Below are 12,575 nucleotides of genomic sequence, written 5' to 3' on the forward strand. Positions count from 1 at the left end.
TCTTTTTAGTTTTCAACTTTGGAAGAATACTTATATTTATTTTTAACTTTTAAAAACACATTTTTTAATCATTAAGTTTAGAATAATATACTCATTTGATTCTAAGTTTTCAAAATGCGTACATTTTTAGTCCCTAAGATTTTAAAAATAAGTTTACAAAATTCATAAATTACGCTTTTATTTTAAATAATTATATGAAATTTCAAATTAAAAGAATAATTTCTAGAAATAATATTAATTAATTAAAATATCACATAATTATTTTTTAAAAAATAAACAAAAAAATATTTATGAGACTCTAGAAAAAATGACGTTTTACATGAGTCTATTTATAACACAAGATATATTCATCCAAACTCAAATAAATAAATAAATGTAGTTTTTCTTGTCTATGATTAAAAAATTAGGAATTGCGTTTGCCGGGAGTCGAACCCGGGTCTATTGCTTGGAAGGCAATTATCCTAACCGTTGGACTACAAACGCTATTTGAATAGCAAATTACAAGTTACTTTATTAATTAATTTAACTATAACTCAATAGGTCCAAACATATATTTTCATTGATATTAGAATTCAACATCTATGCCTTAAACTATTATATTGTTAAACTAGAAATTATGTGAAATTAAGAATTAGTACTCTTATACTGACGTTTTAAATGTGTTAGAGTTATCTATAACTCGACATGAAAAAGATTTGTTGTTCATTAATACTCTCATATTGATACTTTAAAATTTTTTCATCTTTCTTTGTTCGTGCTTTTTTTCATACTAAAACACAATCAACTACTCCACTACTAGATGTGCTTGTTTCTAAAAATGAAATTACATTGTGATTAGTTATACCACATTGTATGTAGCATTATTCCAACCAACACATACTATTCCAAAGGCTTAATTATCATCTCTTCCATAAGGTTTGCATAACCCTTGTGCGACATTTGATAGTTATATTTGTTGTTCTTTCGCCGCTCACGACCCTTGTTGTTTTAGCATAACTACTAACATATACGAATGGTGACTATAGTTGTCTTAAAATGTTCGCTTAATTTGGAAGAGACAAATGTGTTCCAATACTCATGCTCAATGAATGAGTATTTCGTTGGTGGATTTATCAGTTTTTCCAAAATTTTCTTAAATGGTAATACATACTTGACAGTGAGCAACCATTTGAAATTCCAATAGCAAACACTGACATTTTGTAAGATGCTTTTTTTAGATTTGAGTTCTACTCCGAAGCCACCCTATTACATGAGATTACACAATGAACATTAATCGAAAAAACATGTACATCGTTAGTTAGGATGAAAAAATTATCTGATTTAGTACATAAATTCTATTTTTAAGATGCTTAGGTACATGGTTCCAAGATTGGATAAGATGATGAAAGAATGAAAAATAGAAATGCAATTAAGAGATCAAACATGGACATGTGTTAGCTAGAGAAGTGTGCAAAATTAAATACTAATTAATTTAAATTAACAATTAAACTAAATAAAAATACCAATTATATGTGATAATTCTTGAGGAACTGGAAAATTATTGGCCACATCAAATAATATACCATAAAATATACACTATTATTGGCCACATCCAATATATACCATATGCTTTATTTTGATATTTGTGTATACTGTATATACCTCATTCAATCTGTTTCTTATCTTATCTTATCTTTTTACTGTTTCCCTCATTATATAAAGTTGGTGGTGGGGGTACATCTATCCATAGAATACAAAATATGATATGCATTTGACATTGTGTACTCTATAAATGATACATGACTATTGATTCTTTATGAAATATAACAAAATATGACAAAATATGTAATGTGGACATGTCTTATTAAGATATATTGAAAAATATTTATTGCCTAGCTAGCTTATACATATTCGTGATTGAAAATGATTAATTTAATGAAAAGTTAAGGTTAAAGATGTAAAATAAATGTATTCATTTGAGTTCGTAACTGTTTTCCACCACGAAAAGTTACATTTAGAGCATCTATTAATGTTTGCCATATGTCTTTAATTTTTATACAAACAACAATGGTTTGGACATGCATCTATTTTTTTTTATACAACTAATTAGACCTAAGAAAGTAAAAATTTTTCTTTTGCTTCATATATGAATATGGGGATTTGATTGTTTTTAGGCAAGAACTTGCTAATTGTGGACAAACGTTCGGAAGAACTAGCATTAATCCATCCAAATCTAACATTCAGGTTGTATAGCCTAACTAATGTCAACAACTTTATGAATCTTTTACAACCAGAAAACAAAGACTCATTGCATCATCAAATTAAACATATTGTCAAATGTATTAGGTACGTCATAAAATCGGTGATGGACATTTTTGAACCATATTTAGCACATGAAATAAGTCGTTGTCGTTGTCATCGGTTTCTTCCTTCGTTTAATCTCGTCGATTGTTTGAACTCTTTATTGTAAAAACTTCGTCAATATGCCAAAACCACACCTTATAACTTTGATCAATCCCATTAGCATATAAATGATACATGACTATTGATTCTTTATGAAATACACAATTTCCACTTTTCAAACATAGACACCTAATAGTACAGGAACCTTGCCAATTACGAAAACCAAATTGAATGAACGCTTCCACTCCCGAGGCATCCTATTCTCCATCATCCATGCTTTGTCCATTAGACGATATCTGAATTCAAATATCTTAGAAGTTAGCCCTTAGCTAAACTTGTTTGCAGCAGAAACAAGGACGATTATATTGGTAATCAAGAACTTCTAACCAAACGTACAAGATATACATAGGTTATCTACTAAACAATATTTTTCATGGCTTATTTTCATATGCACCAACAAAATTGCAACTTATTTACTATGTGAATGGTACCCATAACAGAGGTTGTAGAAAATAGTGATATACTTAAGCAAAAGTTTGTAGACCATAGAATTTATAATATACTATGCCATCCTTTCTCATTTCCCTTTCTTATGATGCAACCTATTTTCTTCATCATTCATGTCCAACTCAAACCCCATCAAAATATATCTACACACGTTGTTTAGTCTAATTGTATACATCTTCATTTTACTTTCATTTTATACCTCTTAACAAACAATAAAGTTTTGGTTGTAGATTGTGATAGAAATGAAATGGATGATCATCAATTAAGAGAGAGATGCATATCTGTTTTAGATTAGTGTGCAAAATTAAATACTAATTAATTTAAATTAACAAATAAACTAAATAAAATATACCAATTATCTAATAATTCTCCAAAGTACTGTATATGTAATGTATTGTCGAAAATGATTGGCCAGGAGGGTGAATATGCACGTTTCTCAAGGTGATAACATTTGGGTATACCTCATTCAGTCTGTTTAGTTTCTTTTATTTTTTATGGCTTCCCTCTTTGTATAAAGTTGGTGCGGTGGGGGTAGTTCTAATATTATATATGCATGTAACGTGGTTGTGTACTAAATATTATAGAGCAGGAAATATGTATATGCATGTGACATTGTGACATTGTGACATTGTGCAGGCCTTTTTAATTTGTTCCCATATCCAATGAGTAGCATCCCAATCCCCATATCCACATTCTCATAATTTTACCATCTTTTTTTTTTTTAATTTGCATTTGTATTATAAATACATTTCATTAAAATGATTGAAATTATTTTTTTATGGAAGTTTACCAGAAGTAAAATTGTAAATTTGAAAGTAAGTAAGCTAAAATGATTATTTATTATTTTTACTATTTTTAACCCATCATTAATTCTCTCCCAAGTGTTTCCATTATACAAATTTAGAAGCTTAAAGATTTTGGATAATTTAATACGTACAAATCTAACAAAAATGGCCTCAAATCACATAAACACTTAAAAAAAACAGATATACCTATTATTTTTTTCTTTTTGCATTTTGGGAATATAGCAAAATTAATGATATCAAATGGTAATTATAGGACCATCAAACGATAATTATAGAGTTATCGACTTTTAAATTTGCTAATTTTACAATTTAAAAAATACAGTGACATGAGTTTTATTATCATAACTTTTTTTTATTATTATCATAACTTTTTTTTTTGTTATTTTTGTAAGGCCTCAAAATCTAATTGGAAGTTTAAACATTGCGTAGTTTTACTCTTTTTTTTCAGATAAATCTCGGTAAAAAAGTGTCAATGAATTTAAATTTTGAAATTTAAAAAAGTGGGATTTTAAAAAATACAACTCGGTAAAAGCTCACTGACTTACAATAAAAAATATAAAAAATATTCTAGTCAACACATGATTAATCAACCATATGCAAGCGTGAGTAATCTTCCTCTAAACGATCACCTACTACAATTTAAACAAATTATTTATAAGAAATTGCATAGAATAGTATTTTGAGAATATGATATAGCAATTATAGCACGTTGTTTTAGAATTTTGCAAATATGTCAACAATTTCACTTCTCCATCTTAAATTTGATATTATTTCTAAACTACCATTCAATAACTTATTTATCTTCCTCTTTTTAATATCCTACTCATTATTTATTTATGCTTCCACTTTTTAAGACCCTAATTGTTTGTTTATTCTTATACTAGAAAATTTATTTATTTTTTCTGTCTTAATCTTAATTTTAAAATATCAATAGTACAATAATTGTAATATGAATAATATAATATAATGATTGTTGATTGGAGTAACATAACTTCATTTGTGATTTTTTTGTTTACTTTGTTCAATGTGTATTTTGAGTTGAATTTGATTCCAAATGATTTTGTTTCATTTTTTTACATTAATTTTTTGGTTTTACTTTGTCTCAGTTTCGTATGTTAGTGTTATGATATACTTATATTATATATATTAGTTGGTTAATATACTACCTACGTGATTTTCATTTTTTCAAATTTTATGCGGTTCATTAGAGTATTATTAAGTATATGAATGATGTAACTCAGTGTATCATTCTCAAGTATATAAACAATATATTGTTAAAGCATATCAGTAAATTGAATCATTATCAAGTATATTAATCGAGTTTACAAGTGTATATCAATAGTATATCAAGTGTATAAGTAAGACTTCAAGCATATCAAGTTCATTTAATCAATCAATTGTATACGTGAAGAATACTAAATGTATATGCAATGTATCAAGTGTATCAAACATATATTAGTATGTTTCAATATCGAGTGTATCAAAGAGTATCAGGTGCATCAAGTGTATCAATCAAATCTATCGGGTGTATCAAGAAGTATCATGTGTATCAAAGGGTGTATCAGGTGTATCAAACGTATATTAGTAACGAGGGCATTTGTGACATATTACCTCTTGATGTGTGGGCTGGGCTTCGTTTTTGTTATTTTTGCAAATAATAAAATGTGTGTGCTACGAACTTAATTATTATAACTTATTTTACCATTTTTGCAAGTGTCCTTTATTTATACTATATGTTTACCCCTTGCCCCTCACTGTTATAGTTTGTTTAAACTATATGTTTGCCCATCGATGTTTGATACTTCAAAAAGTGGAGGAAAAAATTGAAGAGTAGAAATGCACAAAAAGATAGAGAAAGAAATATAGAAAAAGGACAAAAGAAAAAAGTAGAAAAAGAAAAAAGAAAAAAACAATCCTAACAAAGAAGAGGACGAAAAAGAAAGAACGGTTAAACACGTAAACGAATGTTGAATGCATTTAATATAATGTTAATTTTACTCGGAGATAAAATAAACAGAAGACCACTTTTCATTAGTTTTAACAAGGTACTCATCGTTTATTTGAGCCTCTTACTTTAAGTAATTAAGCAAAGTTTTTCTCATTTATATCAAACTTAATGTTATGCCTAAATGTGATTCCAAATTTACAATTTTATTTGGATGAAATCATTTAAATCCGAATGTCTAGTTACCATTTCATTTTTTATGTTTGTTTTTTAAAATTAAGCCTAATTTTTTTTTAGAATGTATTGTATTTTTTAAAAATAGAATGGTTAAATTATTAGGTTAATTTTTTTTAGTGATAATTTTGAAGATTGGTTTTTGAATTAGAAGTAAGTTAAAGGTTCATCTATAATTCTCCCGCCAAAGCGGAGGAATTGTCCGTTGTTTTTCTTTGTTTCTAATTCTCAAACAACACAGCAAAACTTGAATTCATGTTTCTCCAAACTTCTCCTTTCAGTTTTGCTTCAACAATGGACATCTCCTCCATTGCCCTCCAATTTTCATCTCAACCATCATCCTCATCCCTTCTTCTTAAGGTAATCAATCACTCTTCTACAACTGGAACTTCATCTGTGATCTCATAAACCCATCTCCATTTTTCTCCAACTCAACGTGATTTTTCCTTTGCAGACTCCTACATCCTCACCCACTGCCACTACTAGAAGGAACTTCTTGCCATCATCTCAACTTCCTAACCCATTTCTCCAAATTTTCCCTGGAAACCACTCTTTTCTCCACTTAAGCATCCCAAAATCCTGCTCCCTCAGACTCCCTAAAGAACCCATTTCTGCAGAAGCTTGGGATCTTGGTAGGTTTTTGAGAACATTGTACTTTTTCAACGTGCCTCCATCTCCATCCAAGGTTGGATTAACTTCTTAGCTTTATGGGTTTTATTGGGTTTTTTTTTTTTTTTTTTCTTTTCACTGATCAATAATTTGAGTTGGTTTATGGTGAAGTTTTTTGAGTCTCTGATTGCTCAACTGTCGGGTCCATCGCCGACCAAACCTGTTGAAGAAATGGAAACTTCTGGGTTCATTCTAGTCGCTGGAGCAACAGGTGGCGTTGGGAGAAGGGTGGTTGATATCCTGAGGAAAAAAGGCTTGCCAGTTCGAGCTTTAGTATATCAGTCTTCCCATTTTCAGCTTATTGGTTTTCTATTTGTTGTGCTTTCATCAAATTCAAACCGCATGCTATTTGTACAACTTTTGAGAAGAGACAGAATAAGTATTGATAATGATGTCTTTTTTCTTTTTCTCAACGGTTAGTTTTATTTTATTTTATCTTTCAGGTCAGAAATGAAGAGAAAGCGAGGAAGATGTTAGGCCCAGACATTGGATTGGTTAGTTCAATCACCACTTATTGATCAAAGTTATTGTAATAATATGGTTAGGCCCAGTTTTCTTGTATAGAAGTTTCTTAAATTACCAATCAAACTCAAAAGGGAAGCTGATGAGTGAAGTTAAATTTAATATTATAACAACATTCTAACACCCACTTTACTTGTGAATTTGAAATTTGTGAAGATCTAAGAAGTATAAATTAACATTAAATGAAGCATAAAGGGCATAATGAGTTTTTGACTTTGAACAATTACTGCTTTTATCTTAAATCACAACTCAACCCAAAAATTACTGATGACTAAAACTAAATTTAATATTATATCACCAATCTAACAAAGATATTGCAAATGTATCCTGGATGATAATTGGCAAGTAAAATGAAAGTATGTACCAACTAACTTAACTGAGGCTTTGCTTTGAGAGAGAAGTAAATACGTATCTTAGGAAGTTGACTCATTAATTCTTAATCATTTGCCACTTCAATTTTTTTCTACTGATAAACTAAAAAAATGTATTATTTTTCTTTATCTTTCACTTCACTTCAACCAAGCTTTGACAGATGTCATTCCTTACCATCATATCATACAAGTATATGTGAATTTTTAGCCATAAACCAAAGTTGTCTGAAAACCAAACGACCATATAATATGCTGACTGAAGTAGCGCTAGGAGAAATGGGAATAAAAAAATTAAGAATACTATTTTAAGTACTTCACAATAGGTAGATATAGTATTATTAAGAAATCACATTCTGTTTGTGGTTTGCTCTTTTTTCCAAACTCTATTCTGCTCGAACTTGTTTCAACTTTCAAGTACCTCCAAATCATTTTCCTTACCTTGAAATATCAGATTGTTGGGGATGTTACTAAGAGGAGCACTTTGGCACCTGAGAACTTAAAGGGAGTGAGAAAGGTAATTAATGCTGTCTCCGTCATTGTTGGACCAAAGGAAGGAGACACTCCAGAAAGAGCAAAGTATAGCCAAGTATGTCTATTGATGTCTACTATTATTATTTTTACCCTTCAATCTATGTCAGTATAGGTATTACTATTTTAACTTTCTGACCATTTGTCAATTCCAGGAACTTATTGTTTATATTCAATTCCATATTTCTGCAGCAGCTTTCTGATTCAATCTTTGATATGGTGCAGGGAATCAAGTTCTTTGAACCTGAGGTGACTAGCTAAATGTCGGAGTCAGATTTGAATGAATGTGATTTGGGAGTTGAAACTAAAAGTTTTAGTTGACTTGGACATGTATGGTAGACAACGTAAGAAGTAATGCTTCCTGGCGAGATTGATTTTATGGTTAATTGATGCAGATCAAAGGCGATTCACCAGATTTGGTGGAATTTATTGGAATGCAAAACTTGATCAATGCTGTGAAGAGTGGTGTTGGACTCCGAAATGGGAAGCTACTTTTTGGATTTGAAGGTACACTTCGATCAAGTTATAGGTGATTTTTCCTTTTGCTTTTGTGAGCCACTTGGTCCTATTTGAAACAACTACCTGCTGTTAGAAAACAACTACCCGCTGATTAGAAAACAACTACCAGCTGTAGCATATTGTATTTCATTTTCTACCTACAAAATTTTATTCCAATGTTGAAAGATGTATTGCAATTATGGCAGCTGATACATAAATGATGAGCACCATTTTCCTATATTCCAGCTCTATAACTTATGGATGATTCTTTAATGGATGATTCTTTCCATCTATGCTTTGAATCTGTTAGTTGACGCTCTGTATGACCAAACAGAGGGTCTAGTGGCACCTCTAGATTGCGTTATTTGATATTTATCTCTAATAATAAATTGATCTCTTCTTCTCGACATATCTTCTTCTACCATGGACATAGCTAACACATTGTTAGTGAATCACGTAAATTATGTGTCGATGATGCAATCATGTTCTAAGAGTAATCTAGTTTATTACTTCATTATTTGCAGGAAACAGTATCAAAGAAATTCCTTGGGGTGCTTTAGACGATGTGGTAATGGGTGGAGTAAGTGAAAGTTCATTTCAAATCGACATGAACGGTGGTGAAAATGGTGAACCAACTGGACTTTTTAAAGGTTTCTTCCTTTAACCCTTTAGACAGTGTACCAGTCCAAGATTACGTCACTGTTAATAGAAGTAACACATTGTCATCAAGAATCTAAGTTTGGATGCCTCTGTTTCAGGTGTTCTTTCAACTGCAAACAATGGTGGCTTTACTAGTATTCGGACAAGGGTAATGTGCATATCTTGAATATTTCCTCTGCACATGCCTTACATTGTCAGATATCTATAACTAATTGTAATCGCCTTTTTGTAAAGAATGCTTGATGGTCGTTTTTAGGTTATGAAAAACAACTTCATTAAGTAAGGAATTTGTGACGAATATTCCTTTTATAAATTGAGAATTATTTTTTCATCATCATCAAGAAAACCTAGATTATCATTTTGAGTAGCATTTGAGTAATATTTTGTTTCCAAATTTGGATTGCATCAAATTCTTTTTCTATTGCTTAGGCTGAATGACCAACCCTCATCATTTTTTTATTGGTTCTTTTTCCTTCATGTCTTTGCTTATGACGAATGGGAATTACTGATTGCTTCATTTGTTCTTCAGACAGATCATTTTCTTTTCCTTTAGTTTCTTCTATTAGTTTTCTTCAATAAAGAGATTGCTCTATTACATCCCCTAATCTAATGTTCTTCCATGCTTTGTATATACAGAATTTTTCTGTGCCAGAAGATCTTTCTGCTTATGATGGATTGGAGTTGCGTCTCAAAGGTGATGGACGTCGGTATAAACTGATTATCCGCACCGACACAGTCTGGGATACTGTTGGTTATACAGCCAGCTTTGACACTGCAAAAGGGGAATGGCAGTCAGTGAGTATCACTATCAGACCTTTATTGGGTGTTTGAAAAAGTGTCTTTAAACTCTTTTTTAATCAAACTATTAATGACTGGTTATATTTCTTTTACCTCAAATATTCAGATTCGTGTGCCATTTACCTCTCTGAGGCCAATCTTTCGAGCTCGTACTGTTACAGATGCCCCACCTTTTGATCCTACGAATATTGTGTCACTGCAGGCAAGATTGCTTTTCTTTTAGTTTCTTCTCATTTTCTCCCTTGCATGGTGTTTTTCACATGCACTTCATAATCATGTGCAGCTCCTGTTTAGCAAGTTTGAGTATGATGGGAACCTCAACCCAACTTTTGTTGAAGGTCCATTTCAACTTCCACTATCAAGTATAAGGGCTTATATAAAATATCCTCTAACTCCCAGGTTCACCGAAAATACTATCTTTTAGAACTCAGCTGATTTTGATCTCTTTCCAATTTTCTTAATCAGCTCCTCTCTCTGTTTATCCACTCACAGGTTTGTCCATGTGAGTTCAGCTGGAGTTACAAGACCTGAGAGGCCTGGGCTTGATCTCAGCAAACAACCTCCTGCTGTCCGATTGAATAAAGAATTGGATTTTATTCTTACATCCAAATTGAAGGTTTAAGACTAATTCTATTAATACATTCTTCTAGAATTGGCCAGATGATCCAACTCTCATATATGACTTCTTATGTTCCATTTCATTTAAATATTGATCATTTCCTCTACAGGGAGAGGACTTAATTCGGGAAAGTGGAATTCCTTATGCAATAATAAGACCTTGCGCGTTAACGGAGGAGCCTGCTGGTGCAGATCTCATTTTTGATCAAGGAGATAATATAACGGTACACCAAAACAACTGATGTATGAGGTTTAGATTTTAAACATACCTATCATTGAAACATGCAATTCACCAACTGTTCCTGCATATAACAGAAGATTATATGATGAATCAGACACCTGTTAACTTTACTTCTGGTTTTCAAATTTTTAAATATAATTTCTTGTGATGGCATTCTTTCCTTTTTTAAATGCAGGGTAAGGTATCAAGCGAAGAAATTGCTCGTATTTGCATTGCTGCTTTGGAAAGTCCATATGCATGTGACAAAACGTTTGAGGCAATGCCCTCCCTCCGTCTCTATTTACTTTATTTTCTTGTGTGATAAAATGATTTAGTTGCCTTTTCCCTCCATTCATGATCTATCTAGTATCTCATTGATTGTTAACTTCGATGGCTGTTTGAACTTTATGTCAGAGTTCTACGGGCAGTAAACTAAATGTGACTTCTGAAAAATGAAAGACAGAAAATAGAAGTTCTCTGCACACAAATGTTCTCCAACTTTTTAACCTTGCCACTTGTAAAAGATTATAGGTTATGGAGGATCCTATATCGAAAAAAAGTGCTATTCCTCTCACCGTTAATTGATTGTTAATTGATTTTGAGATGAAATATCACATTATCTAATATAGTTGTAGTATAGAATTGAAATGCCGGTGCATATACTTGTTTGTCCTTCATAGGTAGAGAAAATTCATGATGCTACTTATCACATTGACCATAATCAACTAGAAAAACATTTTCACCCAATATTTTAAAGTTGTCACACGTTTAAAGATTGTTTATTCCAAAGCCCCAAGGAAATAACAAAAATCGAAAAGATTAAGAGCCCCCCCTCCCCCCAGCCCCTACACACATAAAAAAAAGGAATAAAAGAAGATATAGTGCAATGGAAGGGAATGCAGGTAAGAATCTTTAGCTTTACTGATTGGACTGAAGCTGAATGACCACAAAAGAGGCAGAATACTGAACGTGGGATTTGATTACATATATAGATGATCTATTTTAGTTACAATCATTAAAGTTCTCACTTCTCAGTGATATCATCTTGCAGGTTAAAAGTGTGATTCCATTTGGTGAACCATTCACTGTGGACCCTGAGAATCCACCTCTAGAAAAAGACTACAATATTTATTTCAAAACCCTGAAGGATGGCATTACCGGGAAAGAACTCCTTGTGCAAACCCCTGCTCCAGTTTGATTGCGTTCCACGGAAAAATCTCCTTTCAGTTCGAAATATGTATTTGTTGAAACCCCCAAATTTGCATACTTATAAAAGAAGGGGCAAGAGAGGAATTTTTTGCGTGTCCCCCTTGACTGTTGGTATAAATAAGGAATGTTTTGGGATTGTTACCCTAGGTCTATTTTAGGTAAAAGCTGCTGAAGGCTTTTAGGGAGAGGATTCCAGCGTTCTCAAAGGAGCTGGGCACTGTTTGCTTGTTGTCTTTATTTTCCTTTTAACTCTTCTTTGCTGGATTTCTCATGTAATGTTGTGAACTGGATAATATTGCTCTTTCAGTATATGAAACAGAGTGTTTTCTCTGTTTTATTCTCTTGTTATTGTTGTCTGGGAGTTTTTCTGAGTTTCAGGACAAGGTACCTTAGCAGTATTATAGTGTGAGGAATTGAGATTTCATTTTTGGTACACCAAATTTGGCAGGAGCTTTAGAACAAAAGGCTAAATATAAAATCTTGTCTGTGACTTGTCTTTAACATCTTTGCAGGTTACTTTTCTTTGTGCATTCACAGAAACAATCCACAGTGTTCATCACTCATTTTTAGTGGCCATATAATTTATCTTATGCTAGTCAATTGCCTTT

The 12,575-nt window shown here is 31.7% G+C and overlaps 1 protein-coding gene and 1 non-coding gene across 2 annotated transcripts; one reads left to right on the forward strand and one right to left on the reverse strand.

The window, feature by feature from the left end:
• Positions 1–411: 411 nt before the first annotated feature.
• On the reverse strand, positions 412–483 carry TRNAG-UCC. The gene has a single exon. It is a non-coding gene; the product is annotated as a tRNA-Gly (tRNA).
• Positions 484–6,066: 5,583 nt separating this feature from the next.
• Positions 6,067–12,313, forward strand: LOC101211769 (protein HIGH CHLOROPHYLL FLUORESCENCE PHENOTYPE 173, chloroplastic). The gene is made up of 16 exons (XM_004147370.3): positions 6,067–6,234; positions 6,329–6,559; positions 6,655–6,816; positions 6,987–7,037; positions 7,888–8,022; positions 8,190–8,213; positions 8,360–8,471; positions 8,987–9,112; positions 9,221–9,270; positions 9,759–9,917; positions 10,027–10,122; positions 10,204–10,319; positions 10,413–10,536; positions 10,649–10,762; positions 10,955–11,035; positions 11,810–12,313. The coding sequence occupies exons 1-16, from the start codon at positions 6,130–6,132 to the stop codon at positions 11,954–11,956; spliced, it is 1,833 nt and encodes a 610-aa protein (XP_004147418.3). The 5' UTR covers positions 6,067–6,129; the 3' UTR covers positions 11,957–12,313.
• The last annotated feature ends 262 nt before the right edge of the window (positions 12,314–12,575 follow it).

The sequence above is a fragment of the Cucumis sativus genome, chromosome 1 (genome assembly GCF_000004075.3).
Source record: "Cucumis sativus cultivar 9930 chromosome 1, Cucumber_9930_V3, whole genome shotgun sequence".
Lineage (NCBI taxonomy): Eukaryota > Viridiplantae > Streptophyta > Magnoliopsida > Cucurbitales > Cucurbitaceae > Cucumis > Cucumis sativus.